The sequence below is a fragment of the Malania oleifera genome, chromosome 9 (genome assembly GCF_029873635.1).
Source record: "Malania oleifera isolate guangnan ecotype guangnan chromosome 9, ASM2987363v1, whole genome shotgun sequence".
Lineage (NCBI taxonomy): Eukaryota > Viridiplantae > Streptophyta > Magnoliopsida > Santalales > Ximeniaceae > Malania > Malania oleifera.
The window spans coordinates 84,103,305-84,124,334 of NC_080425.1; the positions used below are offsets into that span (position 1 = coordinate 84,103,305).

Sequence of the window (21,030 nt, forward strand, 5' to 3'; positions counted from 1 at the left end):
TTAAGAGAGAGGAGTAGGGTGAGAATGCACATTAATCCATCTTATGAGTCATTGGCTCCAATTGGCAGAGGTAGGGACAAGGGGCATGGTCCATTGACTCCGACTCCCCATCCTCTTTTGGTGGTGGCTATTCATGCTGAAAATCCTACTTCTATTTTTAAATATTTTATATATATATATATATATATATATATATATGCATTTATTTATTATGGATGGATAGAAGTTTTACAAGAAGTTGCTCGAATGTCTTCGAAATGAAATGGAATATCTAAACATCCTAATTCTTGTGTTTGACAAAAATATGATTGTGAACAAACAAATAACATGTGGATGTCGAACGTGCACTAATTGAGTCATTTGGGTTTCAAAAGGAATATCCATACATATCCTATTCTGAACAACGTCCAAGTCTGTGGATTATTTAAACATGCTCTCTTCATCTTCCGACTAAAAAACTCAAATTACAAACTATGGGTCTGCAGCCTCTCAACCACTTACGATCTTTATGCTTCCTACAACCTCCAAGCTACTCACAATTTTGAACTTTCCAAACAATTAGCTTCTTGAACCCTTATAGCTACAAAACTACTAAACAATCTTGGATTTCTTACAACATTTGAGTTTTCTATTGCCTATAGGCTCCCTATACTTTTCAAGCTTCTCGTAGCTTCGAAAGTGCCCATAACTTTTGAGTTTCTTGTAGCCTCTATAGCCTTCAGGTTTTTTACATTCTTTAAACTATCTTGGGTCTCTAAGCCCTCTTCACCACAATTATTTCAATTTATTGTTTCATTCTTAACCTCATAATTTTGGGATCGTTTGGTATCACTATCAAAAATTAGAGAAATGAAAACCACAAACCAAAAATAGAAACTAAAACCTAGAAACCAACAACCACTTTGGTTAACATTTATAAAACAAATACAAATTAAAAACTTAATTAAAAATTCTCATTTTCATTTTAAATCAAATAATATTATAAAAATATGATTAAAATAATATAATTACAAATTATACACATTAAAAAAATTACTATAATAAAACTAAAATCTATTATGATTATTTTACTTAATTGTTCTACTTTCAAATTTTACTTAATTGTTCTACTTTCAAATTTTACTTTATAATAAAAAATTTTATTGGACATGACAATTGAAAAATAATGAAAGTATTTTGTAATTGGCCCCATTATTATTTTTTTGAAATCTATGTATATTTTTATTTTAATTTTATTTAAATTCATATGATCATTTAATTTTGATTTTAATTTGAAAGTATATAAAATGAATAATTCAATCCAAAAAACCAATTTTTGGATATTAAAATTTCTAACAGGTTGCCAAAACAATAGAAAACCATAAAATCTGGTTCTCAATTTTTTTCACAAACAGCTAAAAATTAGCAATAAAAATAGAAAACTGATAATATAAGTAAATGTGATTTTATAATATATTTTTTCACTGTAGAGAAATAAAAATAAAAAATAAAAAATAACAACGATACCAAACATACCCTTAATGTATGAAAGTGTGGGAATTAGGTGCACAATATCAAAATTTTGGCTAATACAAACTGGTGCAATCGATTACAAAGTTAGTGTAGTACAAACTTTTTATCAAAAAAATCCAAATTTTAGTAGGTGGAGTATCTTTTAAATGAGATATTATGGAGGATACTTCTTTGGGGTTAATATCTCCTATCAAAGAATGTCTTATTAAGAGAGTTGTTCCTAGAAAACTTCTTTTTGGGAGTGTTCAAAGAGTAAAAGTTTCCCTAACATAAGATTGTTGGGGGGCGGGGGGTCATAAGGGTTTGAACCCTCTTTAGAGTCCTTCCTTAAAATAGAGATACCTGTAATTAAAGTTCTATTCAAGGGAGATGCCCTAGGCCCAATGGGATAGTTAGCAAGTTTAGTAGAACACTTGGACAATTGCTTCTCTGCAGATAATAGTTTTTTCACTTTTCGCCCATTAAATCATTAATTTTACTAGTTATGAGGATTTTATTTGCTATAACAATCTTAGTATAAGACCAACTACATTGTTGTTATAGTAACAAGCTCATCATGAGCATTAATCCTAAAAAAAAAATGTATTACTTTTGGATAGAATATATATAAAGTAGTCCTTTGGAGAGCTTTAGGATAGGTTAAATAAATTGAACACTCTAAATAGATAGAATGGGCTATGCCAATTAGATGTACTAAAAAAATTAGAGAGTCAACTATCCTAACTATTCTACATTTTAAGCAACCTACAATTATGTAAATCTCGGCCAAGCTTAGTGGACCTCCAATGAACCCTAAATATATACATATGTGTGTGCGTGCGTGTGTTTGTATACATATATATATACTATTAGTGTTTTCCCTAAAAACCTAAGCTATTAGTTTTTAAGGCGTTACTTCAACTACTAGTTGTAGGCATTTCTATTCCTCACATCATGTCATCTCTTATATTCTTATTAATCAAATTGTCATTAAAATTCCCTATCTAATTACGATCAATTGAATCCAACATCAGCATTAGCCCACTCCACTAGGAAGAGGGGATGCAAGAATTAGTGGCAACTATGAAATGACAAGCACTCCAAAACTTCAGCTAGCAATAATTTTAGTTTGGACTAGAGTTTCATTGGGAAAGCACTTGATTTAGGTATTAGCATGAGAGTAGCCACGTCAACTAAGTTTGAGCTGGTGAATGAGTCCACTAGTTTTCAAGTGTTATGCATTCATATGATAGAACAATTCTTAAATAACTATGTGTTGATATACTTCTATAAGTTGAAGCTATACAGTGGTTTTCTATGTCACACAAAAGGGACATATATATAGTGATTATAATGGTTCTTATCATATAATATTAATCTAAGGAACATAGAAAATGCATATCTCAACTTGTTACTCAAACAAAATGTGCTTGTAACATAATATTTCATATAAATCTATGGGGCTCCGTGTGTGGAAGCTCCATGTTCCTTGTGGGTGCCGCTTGATCTCAAAATTTTCTTTTGTATTCTAACCCAGTGCCCACCAATACACTTGCTAGGAGTAGTAGCTAAAAAGATTCTATATAGTGTTTTCTCAGCTCCTTATTTCAACAAAAATAGACCTATATATCATTAATCTCTCAATAGGCATACCCTACTTATTTATACAAATGTACTTGCATGAAAATTTCACAATATCATTTTTTTTTTTTTTGGTCCAAGTTTAATCAATGAAACCTCAATTGTTGAATCTACATAGTTCATTAATGTGGATTCATCCATGACACACACACACACACACACACATATATATATATATGCTCCAGCACCCAATTCCAATTAAGCTCCAATTATTTGTCTGTGCCTCCTCTGCAAGTCACGCATGAAGGAACAATTAAGCTGTGTGAAAACAAGCTAGCACCTGCGAGCTCAACAGTGTTAGTGTATTACATTATAATAGTTTGTACAATAATTGAATGTGCAGTCTACACTTCCTTCAAGAAAGCCAGAAGTTAATTAATCCCATATGCATATGCAGCAAATCGAAGCTACATCATCCATTGGACTACTTGCATTAATCCTCGTACCCTATAGAGATGGACATATGAGGCAGGCCACCTTTTCATAATTTCATTGCCCCTTTTTTTTTAAAAGAACAAATTGCTAGCTACCCCTTTGCACTTGGGACTCATCGTGGAGATAAAAAATATCTTGGGTTCATCAAAGTTTCTAAAAGGGCTTGTGCTTTGGAAGTTTTGAGTTATGTCCCAATCATTCAAGGGATGAGTTTCAGTATTCATGCATTTGGACTTTCATGTTATAAGTTTTGATTTTGAATCTTCTGCGATTAAGATTTCATTTAGTTTATAGAATATTTATTTACAAGATTAAAATACAATAAGAATTACTAAATTAGCAGAGAAAATTGATAACAAATCTATATATTATGATTATTCTATTCTTAGTGATAAATATTTGATGAACATACGCATCCTAAGTTTCAGAATAACTACTAAACTAGTGGAGAGAATTGAGCATGAAGTGCTTTTAGTAACATCAAAACAAATGAATGTTGTGAAACATGCTTTCTTTGACATTATCGAAATGATTTTCCCAAAGAACTTTTTTTCAATATCATGTGCCGCTAATAATTGAGGTATAGTGTTAGTGTTTTCGTAATATTATGTGCCTACACTTTTCCCACATGAAATTTTAGAGTCAATTAGTGCTTAATTTAAGGTATTATTTTTCATTCTTAAAAATTGCATATACTTTTTGATTGATGTACGTGTAATTTTATTTAAAAAATGTAAAAAAAATCACTTGAAAATCCGGTAATCAATGAGATGGAAAAAGTGTTTTGTGCATAATTTTTTTCTGGTTAAAAGTGCTTGAAAATAATTAGTACTAATTAAGAAGCATCCATGAGGGGGTTTTGATCTGAACAAGTAAAGAACAATATAGCTGACTGAGCTGTTTGGATGTTTTTTAATTTCTTTTCTCTTTTGAGAAAATCCGAAGAGCTTATTGAGCATCCTCACATGGGAATCTGTCCAGGCAATAAAACAAATAGACTCTGGTGTATCTGCCAAATATTCTTGAATATATAAATTGAAAAATTTTAATGTTCATGATTAGTTAATTTATTTCGAAAATTTAACGGGCATTGAAATTCTTTTTTAAATTTTTATCCCAACAAAATGTTTTTATCTTCTTTTTTTTTTTTTTTTTTTTGTGATCAACCAGATTTTCATCAAAAGGAAATCATTAGCATGTAATTTCCGAGCCAAATCCCTAATTAATAGTTGATTAAATATGTCATGGAGTGCATAATGAAGCGAATTGGGCAATATTTTTTAATTAAAAAAGGAAAATTTAAATTTAAAAAAAAAATTAAGTTGGGTGATTGGTTCAAATGATCTTCATTCCAACTTAGGTTATTGCTACTTGCCTTGCACTTTGTTATGTGGAAGCCCAAAAAGGGGAAAATATTTTATCTGTGGCTCATGTGGTACTTACTATGAAAATGCTTTGGCCTAAAGAAAATATCATAGCTGCACAAGAAGGTGAGATTTCCTTTTGTTGGAGGTTTAATTATTATGATTTAAATAGCACTTAATTATGATTCTATAGCAATTATGAAGCTGTAGGCAACGCTTTTAAGCATGAAAAACTAAATACCGAGACATTTACCTTTTAGCAGTAGAATGAACAAGCACTCACTTAACGTATTAATTAAAAAAATTTGAGTCAGATTTAACTCGACTAAATAATATGGGATTGAATTCATCATAATAATGATCTTACCCCATATTTAGTTTGTTAGTACAATGCAGTGCGATGAACGAATTTTACGGGAGACCTAGTCGCTAAGTTGCCAAACAAACGCACCTTAAGGGCTTAACTTGATTTAAATGGTTTGGTTTAATATCACTTAATGATTAATGATAAGTAGTGAAATAGAAAAAGTGTTAAATTTAAAAAGTATTCATCACTAAACAGTGTTTGTAATAAGTATTGGGAAAGGAGGTATGTTCAGTTGTTTCAAAAATGAGTGTAACTAAAGATTAGTGAGATAAATAGTATTTGACTGCCTATAATTATATAAAGTTGAGAGTAAAAAACTGACATACATAAAAAGAATGAAATCAAAGTAAGCATATAGCAGCTTAAAAAGGGATGTGCAAATCAATGATGTCAAAACAATAAATAAAGGAACAATAAACAAGTACACTCATCAGATAGATACTGTTGAGTCTTGAGAGTAGATCAACATAAGAGAAAATGGGTTGGGATTAGGGTTCTTTAGGAGAAAAAAAAAAGAGGGGAAAATAAGGAAAAGAAATAATGGAAATCATTAATTGCAGGTTTAGTTCAATTATTTGCGGTTGTATAAAACTTGTTTGGTAAGAGTCCTTAAGATCAAAGTCAACTCTGCAAAAATCAAATCTACAATTTTGAAGATTGGGGAATTAGAAAGCAGAAAAATTTATGTGGCATCTGTGATTTGAACTTCATAAACACCTACACCCGTAACAACTGATTCTTTGTAAACCCATGAGGGTGTTATCAGATTTGATCACACTGGCTGAGGAATTTCGGACCCAGATGCTCAGATCCAGCATCATACAACAAGTAAGCATCTCAAGAGCAGAGAAAATTAAGAACATGACAGTCCATGATTTTGATTGATGAGAAAATAACAAGATTAGGTTTTGATTGAATGGAGAAATTCAAGACTTCTCAGACACCCACCCACACACACACACACTCAAATTTCAGACTTGAAAACATAAACACAGAAACAATTCCCAACTATATATATAACTTTTTTATCATTGATTTGATCACCACCATCCATAAACCATCTGGGTATAAGTGTCCTTGACCCACCTGAAGCTCTTCCTCAAGGAACCCTTCATCTTCCCCTCCACAGCATAGACCTTGTAGCTAGCAACCCTCTTCTTCCTCTGCAACTCAGGATCATTGAAACCCCAGCTCTTTGAAGATGAAGAAGAAGATGAAGAAGAAGAAGACCCATTAATGACACTGCTCTTCACTTTCTTGATCTTCAATTCTTTTCCCATCTGGGTCACTGTGGGCTGCGCAGAAGAAGCATAAGAAGTGCTGTAAGACCTCAGATCCTGCATGCTTGACGGCCTGCCCCCATAGTAGCTCTCCATCGGCATCCTCCCATCCCTGCAGGACTTGGATCTGAAGCCCTCCATGAAAATGGCAGAGGCAGATTCAGAAGCTTGAGGAAGGTGAGGCAGAGCAGAGGCCTGAAGGGAGGAGGAAGAGGGAAAAAAGCTTGTTGGGTTTGCTCTAATTTGTATGTGGCTTTGTAACTGATATTTATTCTTCTTGGCTATTGCTGTGATTGTTTTTGAATTGGGTACTATCCAAGTCAAAACAGTGTCCCTTTATTCTTTATTTTTATGGGCATTCCTTTATTTAGTGCAACTTGCTTTATGGCCTAGTGAAATTTTTCATGTTCTCTGAATTTCTTATTTATTTTTGAGGCTGCTGGGTCTCAAATGGGTATCTGCCACCTGGAATGACTAAGGCTCACTGTTGAATCTGTGATGAGGGCATAGTAGACATTTTACAGCTTTAATCCATAAGTTGTGTTTGAAAAACTAAATTTTAATTTTTTTTTTTTTTTGAAAAAATTCTTTACATTTTAAGAGAATCCAAATTTAAGATCGAAATTGTAAGCTATTATACACAAGAGTTTAGATTGATTGGGAGAACCTATCAAGTTCATGTGGATGGGTCCAATATATTATCCCCCTTGCAATTTTTGCATTGGATTATGAGGGCACCCGAGGGGTTCGAAATTTTTGAGTATGGCAGTCACCAAACTGTGGGGTGATTTAAAGCAACCATCTTTCTTTGCAGCTAGTCACACCAATGTCATTTTTTTCTTTGGTACCAATCACACCAATATCATAATCATACCATTATGAAATATTTGACATTGGTAAGAAAAAAGTACTTTCAATTTCCTTTTTATACTAATGACAACAGTTTCATAATATAAATATAATTTTAAGAATTATTGACCTTCATGAATAGGAAAAAAGTACTTAAATTTTTTACCTTGAATTGATTATCCAAGGAGCAATGTTGACAGCTTTTCACCTTATCCCTATTCAATTATTGCAAGTACTTGTGTTCATTCTCAAGCTCTATTGATAAATTTTCATGCCTATTGATAGAAGAGCTTTGGTACACACAATAACTTTTTATTTATATCTTTAAGAAAAGGATGTGTGAATGCTCAAAATATGAATCTAGTAAGCCTACATCCCATTTTTTGAGTGGATGAATAGGCAATGAAGGACAAGAACGAATAGCTTTTTAATATCCTAAACTTCAATGAGGTCTACATCATGTTTTGAGAAGGGTGAAACGATAGACAGTGTAATTTTTTTGGTTTATTCAAAATTTTAATTATTTCACAAATTGGGTTTTATAATACTAACTGGGCTAGCTAAAATTACAATAGACACTTATTGTGCTTGGCTTTTCATCTATATTAATAATAAAAAAATAAATTTCTTTCTATTTTACACTATATATCATTTGGTGAAATGAAAGATAAGATTTCCTAAATGTTAAAATGCCAAAAATGTATAGAACCATATCACGCATGCAACTAAGCAACATTCCGACGAAGGGTATGTTATGTTTTTTCATTTTAATAATTTTCTATTTTGTCAACTTTGTACAATGGCCTATGTTTTACCCTTTTTCGGCTAGTAAAGGGGACCAACCACCTCTATAACACAACCACAATATAAGGAGTCGATTTCTTATTTCTTTAATTTGGACGCATCGAACATGAAACTATATGAGACTATTTAAATCTATCATAACCTAACAATAAAACAAATGTACACCTTGCTTACAAACCTCCCCCCCCCCCCCTCTCACCCTTTTTTTTTTCTCTTTCTTTTTTGGGTATATCATAATTTTGGCCAGTTCATACATAGGGGGTGTAATAAAACTGATTGAATCGTACTTTTACTAAACCAAAACTAGCCAACTTTTTAGGTTAGGTGGTTCTGTTCGATTTAAAAAATTAGTAAACTGAGTGTTTTGGTTTAGTTTGGATTTTGTGTTTTATGAAACAGAAGAACAAAACCAAGAAGGCATATTCAAATAATAATTTCAAAAACTATATAGTTTAAGTTTAATTCAATTTTGTTTGATCCTTTTGTGAGGTAATAGCTTATAGATCAAAGTCGATATATAAATACCTATTAAAATTGCATGCACACCTAAACCAAATTATTCAGAACCTGATATTACAACTAAACATAACCAAATTGAGAACACTCAATTTGATTTAGATTGTGCTAGCCAATTTGGGCCTCATAAGGTGACCTTGATATGCCAACTCAAAATTAAAGTAAACTTGGTTAAATTATACCAATTTAATTTAAAAAAATTGCCCAATTAAACTCTCATAAAAAATACAATTGAATAAATCTTCTAATAATGAAATATTGAATTATTTTTAGAAAGACGTATAAAAAAATAAAAAATTCGATCAATTATGGTCAAGATTTTCTCAGTACACATTTTGTGTGGATTTTGACCATCTCTCATTATAAAGATTCACTAAAATGAGAGTACCTTAAAAGTGACTCTAACATCGAATAGAACAGTCTCACATCAAATATAATAAAATATTATTAAATTTACCATAATAAACTTTTAATTTTACTTCAAATAAATATCTTAAAGAGATGAAAACTCAATCCAATGACCAAAATCTCCCTGAAAAAAACACCTAACAATGCAAAACTGTGGCACAGTGGTTCTCATTTAATAGAGGGAAGCATGGAGGCATGGGGGGGGTTTGCAAAATTGAACTGGCCATTGTAATGTTAGGTGTGATTGTTGACCAAATGGAGGAAAGCAGGTCTGTGGGCAATACATTCTGATGAATTGATCCCAGCCCTCGGATCGACTCTTGATCTAGCAGCTCTGATTGATCCCAGACATATCTCTCATCCAACCAAAGTGATCCACGTATCTTATCATTTTGTTTTGATAATATATTTTATCCAAACTTTATATGGGACCTCAATGCTCATGGCCTGTTTCCTTTTTCACTGTCCGCAATGCTGGAATTATATGTATAGTACCAAAAAGTAGGCAAAAATTCTAAGAACAAGATCCAACAGATACACCCAATTTGAAAAAGACTAGAGTTAACATGGGAATCATGGGATGCCCCATATATTGTATTCCAAGTGTTTTATTTTATTAGTATGAGAGAGATTTAAAATATCGAATAATTTGAATTAGTTGACAGAGAATCATCCGAATGTTTGACATTTATATGTTTTTATTGAGTTTTTATTTTCAACCCTAATCACGGTTTGTAGAATGGTAAGAAAATTTATGCATATGGATTCGAATCTCATTATACGTTATTTGATTATAGAAACATGAACAATAATTTCCGTTATCTTAAAATTTTGTTAGAAACCTTAAAAATATGAAGAGAAAAAGATAAAAATATGAAAAATTAATTATTTTTTGTATTTAATTATGGAGAAAAATAAGAAAGAAAGTATTATATGTATGTATATATATATAATAAATCAAATGATAAACTTTTTAATTGAGTATGATATTAAACTTTAATTTTCTTAATTTGCATTATTATAGAAATTAATTTTTATTTTTTCATTTTTAATAATATTAAAGGTAGAAAGAACATATAATAGAGAACTTATTTTTTATTTTTTATTTATATATATATATTATTTTTCTCCCAAAATTCCTGATCCACACAATATCTTTTAGCCCCCCCCCCCCTCTCTCTCTCTCTCTCTCTCTCTCTAAACAGTGAAGGATGTGATTTATGTGATATGAGCTTGATTCAATCATTCATATACTAAATAGAGGGTTATGAAAATTCTATTTAGGATAGTGTGAAACTACTTATACAAAAATAATTTTTAAAAATATATAAATTATTTATTATTTTTTTAAAAAAACTATATAAAAAAATATAAGTTCTTATTTAAATATAAATCAAGCACTATTTATTGATTCAACTGTGTAAAAATAAAAATTTTAAACACTTATTTTTTTAAAATGTTAGAAATTGATACCCAAAAAGTAAAATTTACTTGAAAGTTTTGTAAACAAAAGTTTGCTTTTTTCCTCAAGGTTGGTTTTCTTCATACTTAAGATTTCATGAAATGTAATGTTGTCTTGTCATGGTTATTTATTTTTTGAATAATGTTTGGGTCATTGCAAACTTCCATTTTCATGTTTATTTTTAAAATTTTATCAAATCCTCTTTTAACTAACAGTGTTGTCTCATCAACCATTTGGGATTGGTGGGGTCTTCCTTTTGGTTAAGGAAACAACCCCACTTTCCATCTCGTTCTAACACACTTTACCGTCTGTCCAATTACCAGACGAAATCGTGACCGCATCCAGAATTTACCCGAGCAACAAGACTTGGGAGAGGTGGACGCTGCTCTGGGAGTTTGGTGCCGCACTGGGGGGGTCCGAAGGATTCGTCAATGACTGGAGTTCCCACGTCATAAAAGCAAAACAAAACAAACAAAGTACTGGTGAAACCATTTCATAGAAGTTCATTAATATCTTCTTTTTATAATCCACATCACTTTTACTTCTATTGTAACAAAAGATACCCTTTTTATGTGGAAAAGGTCCGTAACAATAATTATGATTTTACGTATGGACAATTTCTCAATATATTGTTCATTCACAAAAAAATATTTTCTTTCTATGTCGGTAAAAAAAAAAACATGCTTTTTTGGAGAGAGAAACTATTTCACCAATCGATTTGGGACTTTGAAGATTGCCCAATTTTTCTGTCAATTAAAAAAATAAGTTAAACTTCAAAAAAGTGCAAAACATACTACTCTTCCATAAAATTTTATTAAAATACACTTATTTTCTTTAAGTTTCAAAAATAACATCAGCCTTTCTTAGTATGTAAATACAATAAAACTTGAATTTGGTTCATTAGCCAACCCTAACAAGACATTTTCATTGATAAAAGATTTTACTCCTTAAATAGTAAGTTGGAAGACATCATATTGGCTATATATATATATATATACATTTTCACATATGCGCCATTCAATCAGTGTTAAACCCAACTGTCTTATTAAAGACCCAAATCAAAAGCCAGGTTAGGCTCCTTGTTAAACCAAATATGCAAATGATTTAAGAACTTGAATTTAGTTGGACCCCGTAACCATAGTTTTGGAGTTGGGCCTTTTTGACCTTTTAAATCTCCATTTAGTCTTTTACTGTTTTACATAATTTACTTCAAAATAAATAAATAAATAAATAAATAAACTTTTCATCTTGTGTAGCAGAGGGCAAGGCAAGCCACATTTCCACTTCCCCAAAGCACTGTGAAGCCAAGAAGGTTGTGTGCCGAAAGCAAGCCTATCTGTGTGAGCGGACATTGAAGAATGTGAACATCAGTGAAATAGCAAATGCCTAGAGTCGTTGAGGACCTAAAGGTTGCACCCTAAAGTACTGTTGTAAAGTTGGAGGTCACTGAAGGCCCTCTATGTTATAATTTTCTAAACGTTATATTGTACCAACATTACATTCTAAACTTCCAAGCTACGAATGTTGTTTTGGTTTTAAATTGATTTTACCACACATGATTTCTATTCTTTATGGTTATATTCCAACAACGTAAGCTTTGAAATTTTCATTTCAATTTACACACATCTGGGGAGCGCTAAATGTAATGTTATAAAAACTTCTGTTCAGATTCAACTGACTAAAATTCAAGGTCCCAATTTAAGACACCGTACAAAAGCATGCATCTCAAAACTTGAATATAAAATTATGTGAATTAAAAAAACAAGATATATTTTATTAAAATTTCATGCTCCCAAATATAAGTTAAATATACTTTATTTTTTAAAACACTTATAATATACAATAATTTCATAATCAAATAGTTATTAACCCACCAAACTAACCATTAACCACTGAAGACAGATTGATTTTAACTAGAAATTGATTTAACAGGAAAAATGCAAAGTATAGCATGCACCAACTGTTGGATGCACAACGTAAAATGGCTTTGACATGTATTTTTTTCACTAAAACTTTAATTCCCTCGTTTTAGGGTATAATGATTGTCAAACAAAGATGGTTTAAATATTATATTTAAATTTCAAAAGTTTAAACATAAAAAAATACAACTGCCATTTTGACGAATAGGCAAACCCTATTTGCACTCCACCGTGTGAGTGAGGCAATATGCAACTACAGAAAGACTTCAGGTGAAAAACAAAAACTAGAGCCCACGATATAATAGCATACCCTCGGGGCATCGGGTAACAGCCAAAGCTTATAATCATTTGCCTTGCAAGTTGCAATAAAAGAGAATACTCAAAATATTAAAGGAAAAAGCCAAAAAGACAATGCCCATTGCAAAGAGCCGACTGGCACGTCCGAGTAACAGGGAAAGGGCAGAGCATCAATAAAAAGGAGACAGGGCGGGGTGGATCTAATCAGCAACACTAACAAATTATTTCTGGATTTTTATAGCAGAACAAACCCGAGGCAAAAATTGGACATAGTCACCAGATCCCATACAATCTTTCTATAAATTATACCTCATAATTGGAACTTTAGAAGACGAAGTATTTATAAGCAGTCTCTCTAAAGCTTTGGAGGAAAATTAAAGGGGAAAAAAAAAAAGAGGACAATATCAATTGTTTTTGAGAAATTCTAATAAAGGGGAAGAGAACAGAAAACATACGATACAAAATCCCACCTGCAAGAGAATTGGCAACAATATATGCCCACCATGCTGAACGGGGCAACTTAATAATTACCCTGCTGCAAGGTGCAGGACCAAATCATTAAAATGGTCAGACATCTTTGGCAACATTAAATTAAAAACCTAGATATTTAAGAAGAAAATAAAAAATAAAAAACACGTCGAACAGTCTTCGAAACAAAGAGACCCTTCACCTCAACATACCCAAAACTCATCAGAGGAGATCAGCAACATTTGATGGCAGCTCCTCAATAACCACATTGTAGAACTTCTGGATGTCAAAGAGCATCCTCTCATCGTCCCTGGTCACAAAGTTAATGGCAACACCTTTTCTTCCGAAACGCCCACTACGACCTATACGATGTAGGTAATTCTCTGGTTGTGTGGGCAGATCATAGTTAATCACAAGGGAGACCTGCTGGACATCGATTCCACGAGCCAAAAGGTCAGTGGTGATGAGAACTCGGGATGAACCAGAGCGAAATTCACGCATAATTATATCTCGTGTGTTTTGATCCATGTCTCCATGGGTAGCTGAGACCGTGTGATCACGACTTCGCATCTTGTCTGTGAGCCAGTCAACCTTCCGCCTTGTGTTGACAAAAATAACACTCTGGGTAATGGCCAACGTCTCGTAAAGATCACACAGGGTTTCAAGCTTCCATTCTTCCTTCTCAACATTCACATAAAATTGCTTGATACCCTCAAGGGTGAGCTCATCACGCTTCACCAAAATTCTCACAGGCTTATTCATGAACTTTCTTGTAATCTCAAGTGCTTCAGGTGGCATAGTTGCAGAGAACACCCCAACCTGAACTTTAGATGGCAGCAACTGGAAAATGTCATAGATCTGGCACCACAAAATTTCAAAATTAGAAAGCCCTCGATAGAAAAACACCCAAATCTCTTCAATATCAACGCAGATCAAGAGAAACTGCAAAAACTGCACTAGAGCGTGATAAATCAAGAGGAAGAAAATACAATGATAAAAGGTAATCTGAAACACAGCATATTTGATAATCAAAGCAAGATGTCTTTTTTCAGTTTAAGTATCCACTACAATTAAAATAATAATGCAACAGGCTTATCAGCATATGTTAGCAAAGAACAGACACTCTCAAGTTGTCCATCTATAAATCAATATCTACACCTTAACTGATTATGCCAAAACATCTTGGAGAGAGCAATCAAATGCACATATGGTTCAATAATATGTCCCCTTAATCTGCTATCCCTGTTCCACTCGCGATCATTATTAATGTGAAACCTTGTCCACACTTCAATAGGAAATTGCAGTCAGCATCTATTAAGACTGGTCAAGTAACTTAAAAAATACACAAATGTGACCTAAAACAACCATCCACAAACCAGCCATGAAATAGGATACCAAAATTCATGTCCACAGCATATTCTCCAACAGATAAGAACAAAATAATAAATCCTTGGGAACAGTCCAGTAACTGTAAGTTTACTTCAACATAATTTTTTTCCTTTTTCAATCACATTTAACCCAATTGGCATTCAGTAACTGCTCCAAAGTCGAATGCAATCAAAAGATAAGATTTAAAAAAAAAAAAAAAAATGAACCTGCAGGGTGACCAGCAGTCCCATCAGCTCATTTGAAAAATGAGGAATCCATAGAATCTCATTAAAATTAAACTAATTTACAAATTATAATAAATATAGTTATATCCATTCCCACAGCTTGCATGTCAAAGAAATATATAGCAGATTGCAAATTATATACAAAAATGCATGCAACACGTAAACCATCCAAAAGCTTGGTCAGTAAGCAGAAGAACGTTATATAAAACAATAAAAGAATAGAGATCAAAGGAAGTGGAGGACCTGATCCTTGAAACCTCGTGAAAGCATTTCATCAGCCTCATCCAACACAAACATCTTAATATAATCAGGCCGCAGAGACTGCCTTCGCAACATGTCAAAAACGCGACCAGGAGTGCCAACAACAACATGGACACCACTTGAAAGAATGCGTTGATCCTCACGAACACTGGTCCCACCCACACAGGCATGGACCCTGACACCAAGGTAGTCACCAAGTGCTCGCATAACCTTCTCAATCTGTTGTGCAAGTTCTCTAGTGGGAGCCAAAACCAATGCTTGACATTGTACCAATCCATAATCAAGCTGCTGCAATATTCCAGAACAGAAAGTCGCAGTTTTCCCTGTACCAGACTGAGCCTGCTGAATAACATCAAGGCCCTTGCAGAATGGAACAATACCCCTTTGCTGAATTGCAGAAGGCTTCTCAAAACCTTTTGAAAGAAATTTGCAACACAATATTTAGCATACCTCAGCCAGATGTATAGGAAAAGGGATCACAAATGAAAGTATACAGCATATTCGTGCTACAGATTTTGCAAAAATATGCAATTTTTATATGAATGTTTGTCCATCAAATCACTGCTACCACATCAGTTACATTTAGATATAATACGAAGATTAAAAAATCAGCAAAGTTTGCACTCAATTTAGAAAGGAACTTGTACAATCGGTTAATTTAAAAAGAAATGCCCCATCAGGGAAATAATGTAACCTTTGAAGGCTTAAGCATATTATATTTCACACCAATTGAAGATAATAACATCACAATTTTTCGGCATTTCATTATGTAACACTCAAACTAACCATATGCATAAATGCCCCTCAGAAGATTTTCTTGCAGACCCATAGCGTCAAAACTGTCATATACTTCATCATATGATGTGAAGAAATCCTGTCCATCAGATGACAGTCTGCAGTCATAAAATCAATCCAGGAAACAAAAAGAATAACATCAGCTTTAGAAGGCATCCACAAAATCCAGCATTAGTTAAAAGCATAGCATGTAACCATTGACTTACAACTCATTCATTTTAGAATCATATTGGCGAGCATCAAATTGTGATCCTTCTGGTGCCAAACCTGCCATAACTGTAAAAAAAAAAAAAAGCCATAATTATCCTCTAAGAAGAGAAAATTTCAGGAAACTCATATGTTGATGGAGGAAAAATGGGAGAAAAAAAAAATGTTGATCTTAAGTGCAAAGCAATACACTAGCTAGGGGACATTTACAAACAAAATTAGTCCTGAGCTTCCACACACAGCACACAGAGAGAAGGCAAATATGTTATCTATGGGAAAGAGGTGCCAAAAATGAAGACAGTGAAACTTTATATTTCCCCAACCACTGATATGCTTCACAATGCAACAACCACAGAAAGGTTTTCATAAAACTGCCATTTAGAATTATCAAAAAAATCAACTGCTTAACAAAGGCTCAAATGCATTTCTATTAATGAAGATATAACAGAAGAGCCAAGCTTGGGAACCATGCAAAGAGGATGAACAAGCATTAGATTTCTGTTTCAATATTTGGAGGATTGCTAAGAGGTAAGCGTCCCATCTGAAATGTTGGACTTAATCCAGCACCATGAGTCGCTATACCCTCTCCTCCAAAGTTCACAATGACATACAAAACAAATAGGAGAAATATGAAAAATAAATGAATAAACAAGGTATGGAGTAAATACTATCTTTCTCTAAAGATTACCAGAAATAAAACATCTTAAAACAAGACCAAATTACCATTTACTGAACATTTTTTTAGAAATAATTAATACTAATAAGGTGTATCCTGTAATGTGTGACATTTCTATGCAGCCACATGTTGATGAAAAAAGAAATTCAAAAGAAGCTAGACAAGGGATGTGAAAATGGTACAATACAAGTTTGCATCAGTGAATTACTAAACTGAACATAACCATTAATGTGGAAGTACAGAAAAAAAGAGAAACCAGCATGGGAGAAGCAAGAACGCATAAAGAACACAGTTCACACTTGTATATGTCATTGAGAATGATCAAACTAAACCACTGCTTAGACGAGGTCCAAATGCATCTTATCAATGAAAAATGTCACAGAAGAGCCAAGCTTGCAAACCATGCAAGGAGGAAGAACAAGCATTAGATTTCTGTTTCAATATTTGGAGGAGAACTGCTAAGAGACAGGAGCCCATTATATATTTTGGACTTAATCCTCACTATACCCTCCCCTCCAATTAAATGCTAGACAGGAGAAACATGAATATAACAATAACAATAATAATAAGGCATTAAAGAAATATTTTTTTTCTATAAAGTTTACCAGAAATGTAACACCTTGAAACAAGACCAGAATACCGCTTACCAACCATTTTTCATAACCGTAAAATGCATCCAGTGCCATGTCACATTCCAGCACAGCCACATGGTGCTGTAAAAACATGCCAATACAAGTTTGCATACATGCCAATACAAGTTTGCATTGGTGAATTACTAATTTGAGCATGCTCATTCATGCCAAGAAAATAAAGTCATAATGAGAAAGCACTTTCTCTAATTCTACCCCGCCCCAACTCTCAGGCCAGAAAAAAAAAAAAAAAAAACAAAGCTATTATGCAGTTTTTTTCTGCAGAAACACAAAATAAATAAAGCAAATCTCTGTGAAAGTAGGAAAAAGCAGTATCAGCGAATCAGGAAACAATCTGAAGGAGCACAGTTAGCGTGACAACAAGAGTCTTAATGCACCAGCCTAGCAAACTGATTAGGTGTCCTGACACACCAAATAAATAAGATTTAAATATCTGCAGCTATTGTTCTTGAAGAGTCACTGTGCATTAAAAAAAGAAAAATAAAGGCTAAATTATGACTTCAATTTCTTCCACTCCATCTCCCACCATTAAAGCTGCCAGTGCCGGCAAAAATCAGCCTTTCATATCAAGATTCAGTGGAGAACAGCCTCATTTTGTAGTAGAATTAAAATTTTCAGTCTCGGTTGCAAAAAAACATATTTTTAAAATTTTATGTAGTTGAGTATTAACCGAGAGCATCAACCTCCAAAACAAATTTTTTAACAAATACGGTAACAGCTTCCAAACAAATACCACGGGAAAGTCCCTTCACACATCTTCAGGCTACTGAAAGTAAGAAAAAATGAAAACAAAAGAAACAAACTTTTAGATCTTAAATTTTGTTTCTCAAATCCGAAACAAAGTAAGCGTTTCTCTGTGTGCGCGCGCGCAAACCGAACCAACATAATAAGAATAATTATTATTATTATTAATATTATTGCTTTTTATTTTATTTTCATTATCCAAGCCTTCCTGGTCTAAGCGAACAAAAGGCAGTTCAAACAGAATTATCTGACAATATATAATAAAAACACGAATTTATGCACGGACAAATAGATCAACGTCAGATCCAATCCAAAAACACGTAAAACTGACTCCAAACCTTGATCAATACAAACCTAGCGATAACAGAGAACAGTACAACAATACAGACACAGAGAGACGGCGAAAAAAAACACCAATAAGACATGAAATGATTTACAGAGAACGAAGATTGAGTGAATAGAAGAAGAACCTGCGAATGACTAGAGCTGTGATGATCGGAGATGAGTAACGAGAGGGATTTGAGCGTCGCTGCCTTTGAAGCTAGGGTTTCCCAAACTCCTCGGATCTGCGCCGCGGAGTTACTGAGAGGTGATTGGGAAGAAGAGGAGTGGAGGCGTGTGGGGGTGTTTCTATATCAAAGCCTTTCTCGCGTCGTGTCGTGCTTTTCTGCCCTCTCTTCCCAATTTGCCCTTGATTTTTCTTCTTTTTCACATTGAGTTTGTTTGGCTGCGAAAAATTCGAGACCTAGCTCCGGGATTTCCTCTCTCTCTTTTTATCAGTTTATAATGATTAAATTTAAAAATTAATAAAAAATAAAAATTATTTATTTAAAAATTATAAGGCCATTTACTTGCAAAAAACAATTTTAAAACATTATAAAATTTTTAGTTTATTTTTTATTTTTTTAAGATTTGCATTTAAAAAAAAGTACGAAATGAAGAGTGGTTTAAATGTGTAAAATAGTTTTTTTATATACTTTTAAATAATCAATAACTTGTTTTAAAATTTTTAAAAATTTACATATGATACTAATTAGAATTAATGATTTTGGGGTTTAAGTTAGATTTGTGTGAATTAAAAAGAAATTTTATACATAATCACACATATTACAATCTAATAACCAAGTTCTATATACCCCATGCAGTTAGAAAGAGTTCAAATTTTTTATAAAAAAAATAATGGAAGTATATTTTTTAACATTTTTATATTTATTTTAAAAATAACATAGTATTTTTATAATTATTTAAAAATTTTGAAAATGAAAAATAAAATTGTGTCAAAAATTTTATTATTATTCACTTATTTTATACAAATGTCGCAAAAATGAAAATTTGACTATTTTTTGTAATTTTCTAAAAAAATTAAAATAAAAAAAGAGAAATTTTTTCTACAAAAAATTGTAAAATTGTTTGAATTATGTAGTATTAATTATTGAACTCCGTCTATTTAAAATATTTGTATTTATGTTATATATTAGTCATGGACATGCATTATGTGTGTGTTTGAAAAAAATAAGTAAGAGTTTAAAGATATTTAAATTTGTTTTAAAAAATAGTTATAATGAATTAAAATAACTTTAATTACAGGTAGCTAAAAATATTTTAGGAAAAATATATAAGGGATCGTCCCTCCATGTTGTTGTGTATATATTTTTTTAAATGTAAAACACGTGGTTGATAGGTCCCACTTTGTATATGTCCAATATTAATAAATATGAGACTTGTTGTTACATGTTTTACGTATAAATCACAGACATGCGAACATGTGGAGAGATAGATTTCCTGTGTAATTTCTCAAATGTTAAGTGGATATTTAGAATTTGAAATTTCCTATTTTTATGCCCCATTTGGAACTTGAAGAATAGAGGAAAAGAAAGAAAAATAAGGAATCCACTTTTCATGTTTAATCATCAAGGAAAGTGAGAAAGAAAATTAAGAAAACAAAACAAAAAAAACCAAATCATTCAATAAAATTTTAATTTTATGCATATGCAACATTTTATTTTTCTTGATTTTAATTATATTAGAACAAATTTTCAATTTTAATATTATTTAGTTTAAAGATAAAATATAATAGAAAATAAGATTATTTGACTTCTTTTCCTTTTCTTTCGCCCATCAAAATCTTTGATCCAAATGGACCATTAAAGAATTGTGTTTATATAAGGGTAATTTTTATAATTGTGAAAAAAAAGATACCAATGAATTTCTCTTTACAATATTAGAGATTGAAGAGAGATTAAAATTTAGAGACTAGAAATTATGAAAGATGTTTACAATTTTTTTTGTTTTATTATTTTATTTCTGAAAATACTATTTACGAATGGCAAGCATGACTATAGTTTTGAATACAAAACAACTAAGTGAATTGTTTTGTAGACATCTTATGTGTATTTTGAAATATAATAAAATCTGCATGAGAGATGTTAATATTTAACTTAAACATTTTGTCAAGCGTCATTTGAAGTTAATGGTCCCAAAAATCAAACACTATAAAATCATAAGCCAATACTTAAATGATAAATTGTTCGATTTCAAAAAGGAAATAATTCCTCTATAATTTTTTTAAAAAAAGTAAGGTTGTTTTCTTTAAGAAAAAAGGAATAAAGGTTTTTGAGTATCCTATCAATACCCTTAGGAGAGTAAGAAACCAAGTATAAAATGGGAAGAGTAAAATTGTGGAAAGACTATGAGAAGAGAGAATAATAAGAAGGTGATAGGACTTAGAAGGAGAGAGAGAGAGAGAGAGAGAGAGAGAGAGAGAGAGAGAGAGAGAGGGGAGT

At 32.2% G+C, this 21,030-nt stretch overlaps 2 protein-coding genes across 2 annotated transcripts; both read right to left on the reverse strand.

The window, feature by feature from the left end:
• Window positions 1-6,145: 6,145 nt before the first annotated feature.
• LOC131164950 (uncharacterized) lies at window positions 6,146-6,968 on the reverse strand. Its single transcript, XM_058122515.1, has one exon. The coding sequence runs from the start codon at window positions 6,717-6,719 to the stop codon at window positions 6,339-6,341; it is 381 nt and encodes a 126-aa protein (XP_057978498.1). The 5' UTR covers window positions 6,720-6,968; the 3' UTR covers window positions 6,146-6,338.
• A 6,273-nt stretch (window positions 6,969-13,241) lies between these two features.
• Window positions 13,242-19,000, reverse strand: LOC131164951 (eukaryotic initiation factor 4A-8). The gene is made up of 5 exons (XM_058122516.1): window positions 18,718-19,000; window positions 16,177-16,246; window positions 15,962-16,068; window positions 15,158-15,588; window positions 13,242-14,159 (listed from the first exon to the last, which is right to left on the reverse strand). The coding sequence occupies exons 2-5, from the start codon at window positions 16,242-16,244 to the stop codon at window positions 13,524-13,526; spliced, it is 1,242 nt and encodes a 413-aa protein (XP_057978499.1). The 5' UTR covers window positions 16,245-16,246; window positions 18,718-19,000; the 3' UTR covers window positions 13,242-13,523.
• Window positions 19,001-21,030: the final 2,030 nt, after the last annotated feature.